Below are 17,978 nucleotides of genomic sequence, written 5' to 3' on the forward strand. Positions count from 1 at the left end.
TAAGGAGATTAATCATCTCAAGCAGATTGATGCATAGCAGCTAGTTGAAAGGACCCCAGATATGATGATTCTACATAGTCAATGAGTGTTTGACAAAAAGATTAATAATGCAGATAGAATTGAACAATATAAGATCTGCTGGATAGTCTGCAGCAATTATCAAGAAAAGAGTGTCAACTATTTAAAGACATTTACACCAGTTGTATCAGCCTCTATCTCCTGAGTGCTTATGATAATCTCAGTATTCTGAGAATGACATGTTCTGCAGATTGACATGATTACAGCATTCTTAAATGCCTGGCTTCCTGTCAATGAATGTATATATATGCATCAACCTGCCAGGTTCTGTAAGGGATGTGATGATCTGATATGTGAATTAATGCAGAGACTATATGACCTGAAGCAAGCAGCACTATTATGATATGAGAAGCTACAAAAAATGCTATTGAAAACAGACTTTCATGTCAGTTCTCATGATGCTGGTTTTTTCATAAATGATGTCTGCAAGATCTATATAATTATTTATATGAATGATGTTCACCTATACAGCTCAAATATATCAGATATTGAATGGACAAAAGCCCAGATCACTGCTAATTATGAGATCAAGAATGTGAGTGAATCAAACTGGTATTTGAAAATGAAGATTGATTGGGATGCTGAATCTTTATCACTGTCCCAGCCACTGTTCATAAAGAACCTGCTTGAGAAATTCTCAATGAATGACTGCCACTCAACATCCTCTTCTATGAAGGAGAATGTTGATTTCATGAGTGATAATGAAGAATCAATTGCTTATACAGTGGAATTTACATTATATTCTTATCAATCAGGGGTTGACTCTCTGCAATATCTCACTGCCAACACACATTCTGATATAAGCTTTGCTGCTGACTTCCTAGAGAGATTCAGCTCTCATTCTACCTTAAAGAATTGAGTGATATTCAAGCAAATTCTTAGATATCTACAAGGCATGCCTGACATAGATGTGTTCTATCAAAAAGACACAGATATAGAATCTGTGGAATTTGCTGATGCTGATTGAGCAGGCTGTGATCCAGGTTCCTGCTTCACCATCAGATATGTCATTTATATGGCAGAGGGTCTTGTTGCTTGGCAAAGCAGCAAGCAGACAGATGTTTCAAAATCATCTACTGAGGCCAAATATATTGCATCCTCAGAGGCTGCCTATAAGCTTGTCTGTCTCTGGGAATTGCTGGAGGATGCTGGCTTCATGTCATCCAGACTCAATAATCTTGATGATAATGACAGCCTGATCAAATCACCAGCCAATAAGCTGGCATATACAATTTGGGTGGATAATAAATCAGTGATTGAACTGACCAAAAGTGAGGCTATTCCACACTGTTCTAAGCATATAGAGGTCTGCTTCCATACTCTTCAGGATCTTGTCTGCAAGAATGAGATCTTGATTGATTACATCCCATCCACCAAGAACACAGCAGATGGGCTGACCAAGCCGCTTGGGGTGACTAGATACACCCTATGACAGCAGATATTAGAAGATGCAGTAAGCAGGCAGAAATGATTATATGGAGAAAATGACTGGTTTTTCAGCAATATGGGTTTTCCAGTCAAATTATGTACTGATACCTAGCTACAGGCTATTTTTTGTATGTAATCTCGAGTACAGTTACATCAGTGAGTGGGGGTGTCAGGCCTATCCGCCTTCTTATGTAATCCGCACTGTATATAACTTCCGCGTAGCTAGCGATCGCTACATAATCAATCAAGCAATCTATCCTTCACATCATGCTCTTGAGGTGACAGACGGCAGTTCTATTGGATGCAATGTGTGTACATGCTGCACGTACCCACATACGTACGGGATGACTCTATGGGGTTTTTCGAAGTCCATAATCCTTCAGCCATGGAACAAGGAACCTTCGTCTCATCACATCATGTTCATTCACCGCTATTGGCTGTGTCAAGAATGTCTGGAAATTTTCAATTTTTATGGCCAGTTTTTTTTGATTGATAACCACGTTAAAGATGTTGTAAGACAACCAGGCTCTGAGGCCGTTAGCCATTGTTTCCGCCACATTGAGGTGGACGCCCAACGTCCGAATGGGGTAATTTATAAAAAAGAGGCTGCCAATGGGGCGATCCAACACAAGGAATCGATATGCAGAATTTCCTGGATGGTGACACAGTAAAAATATACTTCCGGGGATGCCTTCCCGACCATATCAGAGAAACAGAAGAGACGTCAATTACACCCACGTTTGCCACTATAATGGAGCCGCAGCTGTTGCACGTTCAGTCAGTCTTAATTTCCCTTGAGTGTAGCCCCAGAGAAACCTTACCACGCGATATGGGCTACGTAAATGCACATACACACGTACACACATGAAAGATGTATGTGTGCTCACGCTATGCACGCATCCGGTCAGCTCTGTTTTCGAGCATATCATTCTTCCGTAATCTAACTTACATATTCATGTGAAAATTTACCTCGGCGAAGAAGATAATGGAGATCATTGAATATCCATCGCCCCTATCCTTCTGGCATGCCTGTGAGGAAATAATGATGGGGCCGATATGAAATCCATCCTTGGTTCTGGTTGTTCCATATATGAGTATAGTCTATTTTATTAAATTTCCTTTTGTATTTGACTCTGATTTCCTTCGTGTATGGTGTTTGCTGATGATACCTTTATCTGAGAATATTTGGCAATTTGAGGTTTCGGAGTTAATCAAAAGCTGACGGCTAAAATAAGTCGCGTCTCAGCATCCAGTCCGTCCTGATGTAAGTAGATTCTTTCAGAATTACTCCAAACAGAGCATCGGACCAATATTGATGGTGGATATGGCAGAAGGTTTCATCCTGCACTGCCTCGCTGTTGTCGTAAATCATACGCTAACTTTATACCGAGTATCTGAGTGCATCTTGGAACACGAGCAAAGAGTCAGAACAAAGAGCAACCTCAAATCCCTTTCCGAATTGGCACGAAAGTGAGAGCCTACGCTTTCCGCTAGTCCAGGGCTCCAAGATGCCAATCTGTGGCAGCCCCTAGTCGAGGATGAACAAGACAAGGCCCCACCTGACACCAATAATAAGGCCTACGTCCTGTCTTATTCAAAAGTCCAATATTGTGCGGGTTCAACGGCCCGTTGATAGCTGCTGGCTCTCTAGGCCAAACAATAGGTAGCACGCGAGTTTGTGGTTTACGGTGCAACTCTCATGCACCAGGGCGCTTGTATGGTTGCAACCCAGGAAGAGGAGGGGGTGGATCTAATAAGATAACTGGTGTTAATTTGCTCGATGAGAAATATTCTGTTCGGCTCAGCGCGCACAACTACCTTAAGTCAATTCTTGCATAAGTCAGAATCCAGATTGGACTGGCTGATCAGTCATTAGACTTCCAGCCTTCGGTTAATCTTTAATATTAAAAAAAAAAAAAATTCAATAGACCAATCATCAGTTTAAGGCGCAGAGGACACACTACATTTGGAGTAGCGTGAGAATATTCGCAATTCTTTGCATATTAAAATGCATCAAACTTCAGTTGAAATAATAATGAGTATGATTTGTTAACTAATCTCATTAAAGTGAACACTCTAGCTTGCTTCTCTTCTTTCACTAGCTCAAATTAGTTCACAGCTTTTTGAATATATGTATTGACTGGTTGACATTGGTAATATTTTCACTTCGTCATTAGTTATCTACCAAGCATTGCCTTTCTTGCCTTTCCCTTCCAGACAGTTTAACCGCTGATCTTCTTTTAATTTCTTGCTTATGCTAATACGATAAGCTCCAAGGGTTAGAAACATAGTCTTTGTAGGCTTCTTGTTTCTTCTTATTTCCGGGAATTTACTAAAAGCTCTCATGTGAGAGAAACCAAACACGTACTTCAGCACTTGGTGATTACATTTTGTTAGTCTACACTTACACAGGATTTCAAAACAGCAAATTGGCAATCATGGGAAGGTCTTCAGAGAGATCCGGCTTATATCTCCATATGATGTACTTCAATAAAAACACAATGAAGTAATAATGAATAAATTATGCGTAAATTAATTATGTACAATGCTTTTCAAGCCTTGATGTCCAACAAATCATTTGCGATGTTGAACCCACAGCCTAGCCGACACTACTGCCACGGCTCACATAGCCGTTCCCGAAACTCAATAACCACGGTTGGATGGATGATCTGTAGTAGTGGCAATCCCCGCAATTTTTTTTTTTTTTTTTTTTCCTAAATATTCAAAAAAGGTGATGGGCGCACCCAATATTAGATCCGTATATGGAAACTTCGCAGCCACGATTCATGTCGGCCCTCCAGGGGGCTTGATACCGCCTAGCTGAGGGGAAGCCCAAGTTAACGAGAGACATTTATCATGCAAGTCACAGGAATGTGCGGTTCTTAACTTCAATAATAAAAAAAGTTTAGCTTCAGGAATTCCACACTGAGCGAGGAGATCTGCAACTTGAAACTGGGTGGAAACACAAGTTGATAATTCCGCGTGTTGTGGAGAATTGGAATACATAGCATAGAAATTGCCTGCAGTACATCCAGTACGACGCGCCAAAAAGACGGGGCTTTAAATCCTGAGAGCACGAGGCGACCAAAGAATTTCCATATTTTGGACTGACGGATGATCTAAATTAATATTGTTGATCGATGGACGATGAAATATTTTATTGATTGCGTCTTTTCCCCGCCAGTAATATGTCAGGAAACTGACAAAGAAATTTCCAAGGTTATGTATGTATGTATGTATGATTGCTTGTGGGCACCAATAACATTGCTTAATGAGACCTGAAGGGCAAATCACCGTTTTACCCCCTCGATTTACAGCATGCATGAATGAAACGCCATATTATTTTATCACTAAACATGGAGCAGTACGGAGTACACTTACAAACGACAGGTTTAAACTCCAACAGAAAGCGAAAATGGGTTCGGTCTAATTTAATTAAATCTATTATTGGTTACTCTCTCCGTCATTCTCACCGTCTCGAGAATGCTTGTTGATTTCGAGACCCTCGCGACATGAGAAAAATCACACGCTTGAGGTAATGTCAAAGTTAGAAAAATCTCAGCTTTGTGAAGCCTGTATTAATATAACCTTCATCTCGAACAGTATTCCCCATTCTCATAGCATTCGATTGTCCTCCATCTTTACCGATTACGAAGTTTACCCCAGCATTCTATTGATAATGTGGCGATGTGCTCTCTGGAGAGGAGAGTTAGCTACTGTAACAACTAGCTCTTACAATTGCAATGGATGACATGTCACTTCTGAAAACGATCAACCTAAAGCATCCACATCCAATGAAAGCCCTGATTTTGATGGCATTGCGACTGGAGCGGTTATTGCGTAGCGCGTGGTCCTGTGCCTCGTTCTGCGAGATACATAGCCTCCTGCTCATCCGTTTAACTGCCGCTGACGCGGTACGATAGAGAGCGCGTGTGATCGGGATATGCATACCAAATAACTCCGTACCTAGGGTAGCCAGGGTGATGTCCTGTATGTATGGACAGACTACATAATTCCATACATGTACTCAATGTATTTCTGTTACATACCTGGAATCAAAGATCAAAAGCAACGCATCTTCCATTTTTCTTCAAAGTGATCAATCTATACATAACCCCGGGAAGCTGAATCTTTGAGAGATGGAGTATATATATGCTTGCTATTTGATATCTCAAAACATGATTCTTGAGAATTCGCGTGTTAACAAGAGGGGGAACGTGAATCAACACTACTAATAAAACAATTCACGAGACATCCCCAACACGCAAAGTCAACGGTCTGGAGCTGCCCATGTCTGAAAATAGCGACGTCAAAGTTTTATTCCAAAAGATGCGGAGAATATTTACACCTCTAAGAAAAGAATGCTAGTTTTCTCGTTTCGGATCTATCAATAATACTCGCCATCTCGACTAATGTCCTCCGCTCTTGAAAAGAGAGACCGTCAGAGTGGCGTTGGGAGAAGCGATCTTGATACCATATGTGCCTAGAAACCTCTTTCCGGTTGACGATGATTCTTGTCTTTTCTTCAAGAGCGGAGTCACAATGATGATCGTATCAAACTTCGGTCGCATATTTGCGGAGCCCGGAGTATTATTGCAAAATATTATTAGAGCTGATAGAACTCCTAGCAGTTAGGTCCCGCCAAAGGCTGGCTGGGACTGTTTCGAAGCAAATGGGGCCGTCAACATTGGATGTGATGACTTGGCAAGTCACCACATGATCCATTACCTCAGTTTGTCGTTGGACCTGATTGATTATACGCGGAAAATACAGGATTGTTATGAAAGGCTCTATACAGAGCTGGCTGCGGCTTTCTTTGAAAGGGGGAGATTCACAAACGCATGGGAAAGAATCTCAAAGAAGAGGGGATAACGTCTTGCCAAATTTTTAACACCTTGATGCATTTCTAAAATTGTGGATCAGCCGTGTTCAAAAATGTACGATGTTCCACATATTTTCCCAAAGGCCGGCGATTTCCGTCAACTCTAGCGTGCGCTAAAAGCCTGATAAACGATCGTTACAGAATGCTTGTGCTCCGTATTTCAACCTTAAAATCTTACCGCGTTACGCACGTTGCCCAGAGACCGTTGTTTTGTCCGTTAGCTTTGAGCTTATTTCCCTCTAACTTTGTTCTTTTTAGTAAAACCTTCATGAGCTAGCGCTCGTTTGGAAACCCAAGTCACCAACTCATTTGCTTTTACGACCCGCTTTGATTGGAGGGTAAGGACCAAGAGTCAGCGTTAGGTTGAATATTTTCTTTGGTTGCTTTTGAATGGTGCTTCCCTTTTCAACCCTGAAGGTCTCGACAGAGGTCATCCCTCGACCAAGCTATCTAGTGAGGATAAAGCCTCTTCCACCTTCCGTCCCTCCCAACTAGCTCCTGATACCAGTTCGTTGGGGTCCGCTACAGTTTCCGCAAGGCCTGGTCAAAGTGATAATAAAGCGTTATCGTGAAGAGAATTTTCCACCAGGGAATTTTTGAAGGTGGTGGTTGAATGTTTGGTGAGCATCAGCAAATGCTTTTTGCAACCTAACGAAGTGATTATCGTCTCCCGATTACAGCACTCCATGTGGGAATGCTTTTCAAAACCCTCCTTGTGCTAGTTTGAACCAGAACAGAGAAAACCGCCCAAGCCGCCGGAGGGTAACTTGGTAATGATACTTATTAAGGGATTCATTGCGTGCTTCCAATGCCGTCAGAAACTCTTTGGTCCCAGGGGAGCGAATTAATATGATCATCGAAACAGAACGATAATAAAAATAATTTTGAGTGTCAGATACCGACCTGGATGAAATCGGAGAAGAAACGGGTCGTGGATTTCCAGGACACACAGAAACAAACATCCGCCATGGTCAATGTAAGTTTTAGCATCGTTAGCTGCTCTTGTGAGCTAATCTTGACTGCCCCCCATCATGCAAGAATTGCATTTGATGCTTGGCTTTGCCCCTGTGTCATCTGTGAACCATCACCTCAGTACCTCAGAACTTAATCGCTACCCTTGATAGATGTGTCAGAATTGACCCAAACGCATTTAGATATTACTACGCATGCAGCATGAAGCAATTTGTTGCAAGACATTTTAACGTCATGGTCGTTTCTCTGGGCGTTAATTTTGTCACTTTTTCGACAAGTGGCGTTGTCAAAATAACAAGACCCTGCTCGGTACTGAGGGGATCATGGTCCAGAGTATTCCCCAGGTAAGTAGCGCGGCGGACTCCGCAACAACTAGCGGGTAAGCAAAAACCAATATATATATAATAAATGAAATGACCAGAAAAAAGAAGAGGAAACAAGCTGAAATGAACCCACTGAAATTAATAATAAATTACTACGCAAGAAGTTACTGACTATTTTTTCTAAGCTAAGGAGTTTAACACGGCAGATCTTCGCGAATAACATTGGATACTCAACAGGCCGCTTTTGGCTAACGTCAATAACAGCAAGACCAGCGTATGTACTGTACATACATACATACATGTTACCAGGAACATATTATTCTTATTATTACCGAATCTTGCGTCACTGACCATCGACTTCCAAGTCCAAAATCGGGGTGGGTCACTTGCAAAACAGCTGGGATGGACCGTCGAAGGATAAAAACGACGGACTTTGCAACGATCTTTCAGCGAAAGCCATTCACGCCGATTTCTCGAAGGCCTTAAACTATTTGCCCAATTGCCGGCATTGAGAAGGCACCTAGCGCGCCGACATGGTCCAACCATTCTCGTGGGCACCCTTCCATGCATCGGTAGCCCTATTATCTGAGGCTTAGGCTCTGTTTTTGCATTTTCTTTTGCCAAAGGCATTTACTGTTGTTCATCAAAGCCTTCCCGCGGTCCCTGGGCCCGTTGGTCTCCAAGGCTGTATTGGGTTTGGTTACGGGCCTATGACCAGCGTTGATCCAAAGTGCTGAATGACTTAAATGTGGTGGTTGTCCGCCCTCTCATTGACTGTCACCTTTCCCTCTCCCCATCTTTTGTTGTTTAACGATTGATCTCTTGAAGACTCCCTTTTCCAAAGATCAAGCTTTCTCTTCTTCATTTGAATTAAAGTTATTTGGCTCCTTTGTTGGGCTTTCTCATACGTTTCTCCATGCATAGTTGAAAGACCTTTCATGCATCTGAGCTGCAGCTCTTTCTGAGTTCCTCCTCTGTCCGCTTGTTACTTGAGGGCATATGCCTTCAGTGACTTGCAAATTCGTCCTCCTCAAGAGGCCTAATTTGGTTTGAAGATAATTTTTTGCAGCGTCTTCCTTCGAAGTATCCATCGAGGCTGCTCTAGGGATTTCGGAAATCCCCCCCAAATCCTCCTCGACTTCACGGGGGCTAGTGGCGCCAGTTCGTGAGCACAGCTTTAACAAAGTTTATCAGAACAATATCAGATTGCCCTCCCTCTCTCATTTTCGACTGTTTGAGTGTTCAAGAGGGAGGGAGCGACCGTCCACATTCCGATCCCCGAGGGCGATCCTTCGGAGGAGACCAGGAGTTTATGTCGAAGCGGCCATATGCATCAGATTTTCCGTCCGGTAGTCCTTCCCCCCCTATCCGCAAAACTATAGTGACAACTGAACCACATCTCTGGAACCGGAATAATCAGAGTCTCCGAGCCCTAGAGCCACAGCAAGCTAGGGAAACTTCTGCAGCAGTAGTGGCAAAGAGGACGATAACCCCAGACCAGTTATGGCGGACTCCAATAACTCGCTCCATGGGGATAAATGCCATCCTTAACCCTTCTCATTCTTTGGCTATGGACCCATCTCCTCCACTGGGGATTCGCGATCTTCTGGAGCCCGCTCTTTATTCGTCTTCTTCTCCTTCCACCAATCCACCAGCCACTCCATCCCCTATGGGTTTAACTCCATCATCGGATCCATTCATGTCACAACATGGTCGCAGGATGTATTCACCAGTACCGCAACGCCATATACTCACGGCTAAATCACCTGCAGTACGTTCTCAAAACATTGGTTTCGGATACCCTCCTGTTCGTGGTACCATGCTTGTGGAGCAAACGCCCTTCGTTCCTCAGCCGTATGGGGACTCGCTAGTACGATCGTCCATGGATGCATCCCAATCAACGCGGCATTTCATGTCCAAACTATCCAACCGTCCAACTACTTTCCCTGGCAATTCGCGTCCAGTTGTCGCACCACAGAACACAACGTTAGATATGGCACAGACAGCATACAGACCGCTTCTCCAGGCTTCGCATCCTCCTTCACCAACCAATTTGCTCCAGCAGCCGATTTCATCTCTTCCCCAGCATATAGGCGACCCGTTCACTGGTGAAGAAAGCTGGGGTAGAACACCGCAGAATAGTGATTCTTCCTACACATTTGTAAGCGCACATAGCAGATTTTCTTCGATAAGGGATCCATCATCACAATCGATCATTCCAATTGATTTTGATTCTGGATCTCGAGAAGCGGCGGAGAAACGATTAAAAAATTGTGCTGCTTCCAGGAGTTTTCGGAAAAGGAGGAAACTAAATGAGAACGAGATGAAACATAAGTTGGAAAGACAGGAGGACAAGATTAGACATATAACCGAGGCGAGGGATTTCTACCGCGCGGAACGAGACTTTTTCAAAGCCTTGTATGGCAGAGATATGGGATTGGATCGTATACCCCGGCGACCGCAGTCTCCCGTCCCGGAATCTGAAGGAGAGCAAGAAGTGTAAGATCCGATAAAACGAAGAGGCCCCGATAGGCACGTTCGCCAGAGGACAAGTTCGGCGCCAACTAGATTGCCGTTACCGTCAATTTCCCTCCAAAGTCAAACCCATTCCCAACGAGGACAACAGTCTCAGCTGCGTGGATCTCCCAAGTGACTCGTCCACGTATGCCAAATCTGTTTCCGTCGACATGTGTTCCTCCAGAGACCTCCCTACCACCTCTATATTCTCTAAGAAAACCGCACGGCAGGAGCTGGAGTCATGGCCCGTAGGTATACAATTTACAGCAGAGTGCATCCGTTTCGTGAAAATCAGCGGCGACCGGTTCCCAATCGTTCATTACTATGTAGCAGCGTTTTGAGGGGTTTTCTCTTTTTCTAATTTTTTTTCTTTTCTTTTTCTCCTTTTCTCCTTTTCCGGGGTTTTTTTTTTTTTTCTCTTTTTTCTTTTTTCTTTTTCTTTGCTCGTTGTCAAATTTTGAGAGATATGAAAAGGCAATCTTTTGTTTCGACTTCTTCGTTTCTTTTGTAATATTTCCCCCCTGTCAGAGTCAAGCAGTTGAATGAGTCATGTAGTCGCTTAGTCAGCCGCGCTCGTTCTCTTTCTGGGGTCCCCACCTCGCTAAAAGGCTTGGCCCAACCTCTGTCTACCACTTATTTTCCTAGCAGTCAGTTGTGTTGGATGAGAACGTTGTTGTTGCATTGATCTAGCTACGTGTCAAACTGCGTTTTGATATGCTCAGAGATCACGTGATTAGCGGGCAGCCTGCTCACAACCCGCTGACGAGTTAGAGGAGAGGATGCAGAGAATATACAGCCCAACTCGATGCAACCTTAGCTATTGAGATATCCCCACACCCCCTCTTCATTTCCATTTCGAAGCCAGACATAAACATAACATATTTTATGGTAAGATGAGGGCAACCTTGGGGCTAGCGGGAGGCGCAGAAGTCTGGATTGTACTTCAATTTTACTTCCCTCCTTACTTCCATTCTAATTCAAGCTTTACTTCATCAACAAACACATCACTCGTTTGTTGGCCGAATTGCCTCCTCCATCAATGTTAACTGTAAACTATATCGCTCGCTCTCCGCGTTTCCTGGACGACACTTCCACTTCAGCAGTCTTCTCTGCCATCCATCTTGACAAAGCTGACTTTGAGCACTCCGATGTTGAATAGTTCTTTTATTGTGTTTCCGGCCTTGATGTTTGTGCGTATCGTTCAGATGGGCGGTGGTTTTACATTTGGGCCTCACATCGTCGTGGGGTTTATATCGACCGGGTAAAAGGACCTGCACTCCGATCGCCTGATTTAATTTTTCGTATTCTTTCTATTTACTTATTATATTGATACCCTGGGAGGCACAGGTGGTTTGTTATTGCAAGCATCATTCCCTTGATTTCCGTTATTGCTATTTTCCTTCCCTTACTTAAATTTGTTTTATTTTGTTTCCTCTCAGAATTATATTCCTGTCTTCCCTTAATGTTATCCCTGCCCTCTCCTCGTGTTTTATTTTGTTTTACTTTTTCCCCCTGTTTCTTTCTCTCTACTATGCCTGTGCACATAATACGAAGTTGTCGTTCGATTTCCCTGTCCCAATCTCTTACACCCGGAATCGCTCCCATTCCTTGCAGATATTTCTTTCTTCTTCTTCTTCTTCTTCTTCTTCTTTTCTTCACTTTAATTCAGTCCCGTGTTTTGCGCCCAGAATGAAGCATATTTGTATCTAAAATGTTGATATTTCACCTCATTTTTTTTTCCTTTCCCTCTGAGCCGCTTGGCTGGATATCTAGTCAATGTAATGGTCTGTATATTTATTATCGATCGCGCGTTCCGAAATGGGGATTCGGGATGAGCAATGTAGCAGAGAAAAGACTGGGAGAAGAGCATGCAAAGAGGAGCAATCCAATCCATATATTATTAGTTGAGTTTATGCATTCGATAGGCTAACTATGCAAGCAGCTGTGTAAGGTACACATATATGTCTCCCCATTGATATGCAGGCATTTCCCCCTAATTTTCCTCCGCAGCTGCCAGCAAGCAGACCTGATATCTACCTGACTGACTGAGATATTATGCGTGAGATGCGCCCCTCGATTGCCCAAACAAGTCCCACACGCCCGTCCTTGCGCTTTGCAGACGTGGGACCTCTCTCCTCGGGCAGTTGGGCTTTTCCACTCTCTCTGGGAGAAACAAAAAAAATCAATTGATAAACTAACTGCTACGGGCTAGAAGCAGTCAGGTGACATGTTTGAGTGACACATGCTGCGTTGGCATGCCGACGCAGTGTGTTGCCTCCTCCTCCTCCTCCTCCTCTTGAATTTTACTTATGGATCGGCCTCCTCCTCCTCCTCTTCCTTCTTCCTCAGAGGGATTTCCCCCCCTTTTGCAGATTTTGCAGATTTCTCACGGGGTGTTTTTTTTTTTAGCTCCTGGACTTGTGGGTTCTTGCAAAAAGCTCTGTTGCTGCGAGCGGGCAGTGAAACTATCCTTGCCAGCAGTGCCCATCGCCCTTGTATCTATCCACTTGGTAGGATGGTTCCCTGAGGAGGGACGATGCAATATCCCCTCATTCTCCTGATCAACGCACGTGCGCCCGGTTTTTGCCCGGTCTGAACGCTCTTCTCTTTGACGCCGCTAACATAGTGTGTTGCTTGCCGCGTCCAGTGGACGCCTCATATATCATCTATCCCCCTCTCGTCCTCGGGCAGCGTTTTCTTTCCCTCGCCTGTAAATTCCAGAACCCCTCTCCAGAGTGACATCGGCCTCCATTCCTCTGCTTGGGTCATCCTTCAATACAACAAAGCCTTGGTTTGTTCGTATCAGCGCATCCAATAGGAATATCCACGACTTATTTGGATTTCATTGGAATTCTATTGAAGATGCGGTGATCACATGATGTCCGCGTGACCCCCCCCCCCCACCATTCCAGGAAGGTTTACGTTAACTATTAGCGGCCCACTCCGCAAGTCCGCCCTATTGCGACACATGTAATTGGCGGGGATAGTATATCTTCAGAAGCTCGAGAAGCGAAAACAATCAAGATATATTGATTTATATATTGAACATCCCCCTCCGGCTGCCATTTATCCTACCGTCTGTTGACGTGTCTCTCACTCACTCTGTCTCCCTCTTTTTTTTTGTCAGTTTTGTTTTTTTTGTTTTTTGTTTCTTTCTTCAATTTGGTCATTGTTAATCTTTGTTTTAATGGAACGTTCGCTGTTTCATAGGATAGAAGAAGAATATCATTCATTCCTGTTACTTCTATGATGGTTGATGGGTGGTAGGAGCTGTCGTACTCTTTTTTTTTGGCGACTATATATTTGGAGAAGAGGCCTGTTTTCTCCCTTCGCACTAAAGCACCGCGCAATGGAAGTGAACGATCGAACCGCGCTGCTCGCGTTTCATGATGCAGACGACGAATCAGAACGTGAGGTTGAATCAAGAGCGTCGCTGTCATCACCTGATGTTGGGGATTCTGATCGACGCCGATGGACACGTTTTAGTCTAAAAGATAGGGGTTCATATCTGCAGGATCGCTGCTTTGCAGTCTCCGCTGTCCTCATCTTAATGCTGATATGTGGAGGGTTTATAGTCGCCTTGTAAGAAAATTAAATAAATACAGTCACCTTGGATAAAGTTGAATGTTTGCTGATTTTGCATGCATCAGTGTCTACAAAAGTTCCGGTAGAGGTTTGGTATGCACCACAGTGCAGAATGGATACCAATGTCACCAAAAATACTCTCAACATTGGGGGCAATACACCCCTTTTTTCTCTCTGCGCACCATCTCGGAGACCTCTCCAGATATTCCCGTTGGTTGCACTGTCACTTTCGTTCAAGTCCTTTCAAGACATGGGGCAAGGTATCCAACCAAAAATAAATCTTCAACCTACTCACAACTCATTAAACGCATCCAGGATCGCACAAAGACATACCTCAGTGAATTCGCAGTTTTGGAGACCTTCAATTATCAACTTCAAACGGATGATCTCACTCCATTCGGAGAGTCCCAGTTGACTGACTCTGGAATAAAATTCTATCGCCGTTACCAACATCTAACGAAAAAATCAAAGATTTTCATACGTGCTTCTGGGTCACCACGGGTTATTGTCTCTGCGGAGAAATTCATCGAAGGCTTCTACCAGGAGAAACTACGTGACCCAACTGCAACGGATAAGGACGCCAAACCATCCGTGGCCGTTATACTTAGCGAGGACCCTGGCTCCAACAACACCCTCGAACACGGCAACTGTGACCTCTTCGAAGAGACAAAGCCTTCCCACGTCGTCCAGAAAGAATTTGCAAAAGTATTCGCCTCTCCGATCCTCAACCGCTTCAGCTCCCATCTCATCGGCTCTAATCTCGACGTCGCTGATATTGTCCACCTAATGGACCTTTGCTCCTTTCATACTGTGGCCTTCACACCGGACGCAAGAACCATCTCCCCTTTATGTAACCTCTTCAGCAATGAAGAGTGGACACAGTACGATTATTACAACACCCTAGGAAAATACTATGGGTTCGGAGCCGGCAACCCACTCGGCGCCAGCCAAGGCGTCGGCTTTGTCAACGAGCTAATCTCCCGCCTAACTAGCAAGCCCGTCAGCGATTCAACATCCGTCAACCACACGCTAGACTCTGACCCGAAAACATTCCCGCTTGGGCTGCCTCTGTACGCCGACTTCGGCCACGACAACACGATGACGTCCATCTTCACAGCTCTGGGCATCTTTAATGACACACAGCCACTGTCCAACTCTACTGTGCAGGGTCCCAGTGAGACGAAGGGGTTTTCAGCCTCCTGGATAGTCCCGTTCGCTGCCAGGGCGTATATCGAGAAAATGGAATGTGATTCGACGCCCGTGGCGAGGGAGCCGCTGGTCCGTGTGGTGATTAATGATCGCGTTGTGCCGCTGCATGGGTGCAAGGTTGATTCGCTGGGGAGATGTCGATTGAAGGATTTTGTGGAGGGGTTGAGTTATGCAAGGGCAGGAGGAGATTGGGAGAAGTGTTCTATTTGATTTCACTTATCTTTTTTTTTTTTGTTCTCTTATTATTTTGAATAATGATTTTCATGCAATGGCAGGGTGCCCTCTGACGGATTTCGGATTGATTTTGATGATTTTTGATTACACTGGGTTATTTTTGATGATACTGATGAAACGAACGTTTTGAAGCGTTTCGTTCTTTGCTTTTCTGGCTATTTCCGTTGTCTCTTCAACCCTGTTGGTTTTTTTTTTTCTTCGTGATGTTCGGTCACATCGGTCACTACCTCCAATCCCATACTTTCCCACCCCTTTTTTTTGACCATTCGTGTTTAGTATCATCTGTACTATATTAAGAAGCCTAGATATAATAGATAATATAACGACCGTCTTTTCTCTTGTATATGTAGGAATAGCTATAACACAAACTCTATCAATATATCCGGCCCCTGGAAAGAAGCTCAGCTGCAGTATATTTTTTAAAATTTGTGCAAAGATCTTCACCATAAATACATCAAAAATTACCTATATAAATTCCACATATACACACGCAGACATGCATGGATTTAAGTTGTGAGTTGTGTGAGGAAGAGGGATAAGAAACGAGAATCTATATCAATACATACATACAATAAAAAAAAGTGAGTTAAAACACAAGGGGATGTGTTTACAAGATAGAATTAATGAATTCATGATCTGCGAGAAAGAGAGGGAAGAGCGGAGGATATAAAAGCCGTAATGAGTATGTAACTTCAAGAAGGAAATTATTATTATTATTACCCTTTTTTTTTTTTTTTTTTGTAATCCGAGGAGAGCAATCCGGCGCCATTTCCCAATAACGTGTACATTACAACTTAAGAAGTGGAAGTTTCAGGTTTCCGTCGTCGATGCTGATGAGGGCGTGATTGGCGATGGCGATGGAGAACGGGAGTTTTCATTCACGGGTGGGAAATGGTTGGTTCCCGGTAAGCTGCGCGGGGCTTTATTGGCGAACACTGATTGTGTTCAAATCAAGTTTAGAACGGCAACTCCTCAACTATAATAATTATATGTGGGAGTCTGCATCATCTCTTACCTCGTTGATATAGCTCATAACTGGTATATATTAGAATTGGTAATGCAACCATGGCGGATGTCCATCTGGGGAAGCAGATCGTCAGTGAATATAAGCTAGTTCTTACACGAATGAGAAATCGAGATTGGAGGAAAAAGCGCGTTTAAGAAGAAGCCTGAGATATAAGAACCCTACCGTCTTGCAAGAATTTTATACTGCTTCGTTTGCCTGATATCTTGCGGTTTAGCACTCTCAGCCTGCGCCTGGGCCGGCTCCAATCTTTGTGAGCTTAGCCGCTGTGCCGAAAGAGGAGAGGCTCGTTTCGCTGGTGGTTTGATAGGAGGTAGAGAAGATGACTGCTGGGAAGGGGATGCTGAGAACTTGCGTACGGGAGGGGCCATGTTTGTCGCAGCTGCGGAGGAAGACCCTGTGGACCCTGCAATTCTATTAAATTTATCCTCTGCTGCTGCTGCTGATTTACTGTTGCTAGCCGCCAGGGCGTTGAGGATGTTGGAACCTTGCGCCGCAGCGTCGTCAACGAAGGGTTTTAGGGGAATCGTCTCCGGCTGTGGTCTCTGCACTCCCTGATTGCCCTGTCCAATAACTGTGTTCTCAACCATGGCAGACTTGGCCCGGGATGATATTTCCCCATCAGCCTGAACGGTAGGCCCAGCTCCCACTCCCACCTGTTGCTTCCTATCCCACTTCTGCTTTTCACGTATCGCCGCGGTGGCCGAATGGGGATTCAACTGTGTGGATGGCGTTTGGAACTTGATGGATAGCTGGGAAGGTGGATTCGATGTGGAGGTGGTAGATGGGGATTTCGTGCCTGTTGATCCAATATCAGCCCGATTATTATTATTATTATTATTATTATTATTATTATTATTATTAGTAGTAGTAGTAGTAGTATCCGGAGATGAGGACGGGTGCGGAGGAACTTTTCAGTGGAGTCGGGCAGCTCTTCGTCACCCTGGACTTCTCTCTAATTGGTGCAGTAGTTGTCTGGTTTATCTCTGATACTGGTGCTGGATTGGCTTTGGTCGACGGTTTGCGTGGAATTCGGGTGGTGGTTGTGGTAGCGGGGTTTGGCTCGTTCGTGTATGTTGGGCTGGATCTTTTTATGACAGCGTTCGTAGTTGTAGATGCGGCTGCGGCTGTGCCTGCGGAGGACTTGTTCGGTGCCGCGACGGTCACAACTTTCTTTGGTCGACCGCGCTTCTTGTTCGCAGACTCTGGAGTGCTAGACATGATGATTTGTTTCGTTGATTGTGGAATAAGAAGGGTTCGACCTCTCAGTCGGTTCATTCGTACACTCCAGTAAGAAAATTGACAAAAGTAGTTTAAAAGAAGACTTCAAAAGAGAGGGTGGGAAAAACGGGAAAAATCCACAACCCTTGACTCGGCCGTTGAGTCAGTTAAAAAACTAATTTTAATCCCTTCATTACTCCCAGCATTTACAAGTAAATCTTTCATGTTGATAGGCGGTCGCCCTTCTATTCCCTGTCTAGTCGTGTTCCCCGCTCGAATCTTGCGGTCGTTGCGCGTCTGCCAACAACGCGTAAATTGGTTTAAAATTAATCGCTTTTCGCGTCTTGCACTCGGCATCCTGGTTCAGAATTTTACCGCATCGCACCGAGACTCCAGAAATTCATTGCAGCAAGACAGGTCCAGTCCAGTCCAGAACATGTACAGCACAGTACTTTGGCACTCCAGGGTAGCTAATAAGTTAAGGGCTTGCTTTAAAAATAATAGG

General features: G+C 44.2%; 5 protein-coding genes across 5 annotated transcripts; 3 read left to right on the forward strand and 2 right to left on the reverse strand.

Annotated features, from left to right (window-relative positions):
* Positions 1 to 4,975: 4,975 nt before the first annotated feature.
* Positions 4,976 to 5,455, reverse strand: PAAG_03223 (hypothetical protein; the record flags this gene model as incomplete). The annotated part of the gene is made up of 3 exons (XM_015844888.1): positions 4,976 to 5,035; positions 5,108 to 5,176; positions 5,243 to 5,455. The coding sequence occupies 3 exons, from the start codon at positions 5,453 to 5,455 to the stop codon at positions 4,976 to 4,978; spliced, it is 342 nt and encodes a 113-aa protein (XP_015702094.1).
* A 2,228-nt stretch (positions 5,456 to 7,683) lies between these two features.
* PAAG_11719 (hypothetical protein) lies at positions 7,684 to 8,195 on the forward strand (the record flags this gene model as incomplete). The annotated part of the gene is made up of 3 exons (XM_015847315.1): positions 7,684 to 7,739; positions 7,948 to 7,957; positions 8,049 to 8,195. The coding sequence occupies 3 exons, from the start codon at positions 7,684 to 7,686 to the stop codon at positions 8,193 to 8,195; spliced, it is 213 nt and encodes a 70-aa protein (XP_015703104.1).
* An 800-nt stretch (positions 8,196 to 8,995) lies between these two features.
* Positions 8,996 to 10,541, forward strand: PAAG_03224 (hypothetical protein; the record flags this gene model as incomplete). Its single annotated transcript, XM_002794633.2, has 2 exons — positions 8,996 to 10,182; positions 10,229 to 10,541. The coding sequence occupies 2 exons, from the start codon at positions 8,996 to 8,998 to the stop codon at positions 10,539 to 10,541; spliced, it is 1,500 nt and encodes a 499-aa protein (XP_002794679.2).
* Positions 10,542 to 13,549: 3,008 nt separating this feature from the next.
* PAAG_03226 (3-phytase A) lies at positions 13,550 to 15,204 on the forward strand (the record flags this gene model as incomplete). The annotated part of the gene is made up of 2 exons (XM_015844889.1): positions 13,550 to 13,782; positions 13,851 to 15,204. The coding sequence occupies 2 exons, from the start codon at positions 13,550 to 13,552 to the stop codon at positions 15,202 to 15,204; spliced, it is 1,587 nt and encodes a 528-aa protein (XP_015702095.1).
* An 834-nt stretch (positions 15,205 to 16,038) lies between these two features.
* PAAG_03227 (hypothetical protein) lies at positions 16,039 to 17,473 on the reverse strand (the record flags this gene model as incomplete). Its single annotated transcript, XM_002794636.2, has 4 exons — positions 16,039 to 16,163; positions 16,244 to 16,308; positions 16,418 to 17,051; positions 17,164 to 17,473. 4 exons carry the CDS (start codon positions 17,471 to 17,473, stop codon positions 16,039 to 16,041), a joined length of 1,134 nt encoding a protein of 377 aa, XP_002794682.2.
* Between the last annotated feature and the right edge of the window lie 505 nt (positions 17,474 to 17,978).

Source organism: Paracoccidioides lutzii, assembly GCF_000150705.2.
Source record: "Paracoccidioides lutzii Pb01 unplaced genomic scaffold supercont2.8, whole genome shotgun sequence".
NCBI classification, from domain to species: Eukaryota; Fungi; Ascomycota; class Eurotiomycetes; order Onygenales; family Ajellomycetaceae; genus Paracoccidioides; species Paracoccidioides lutzii.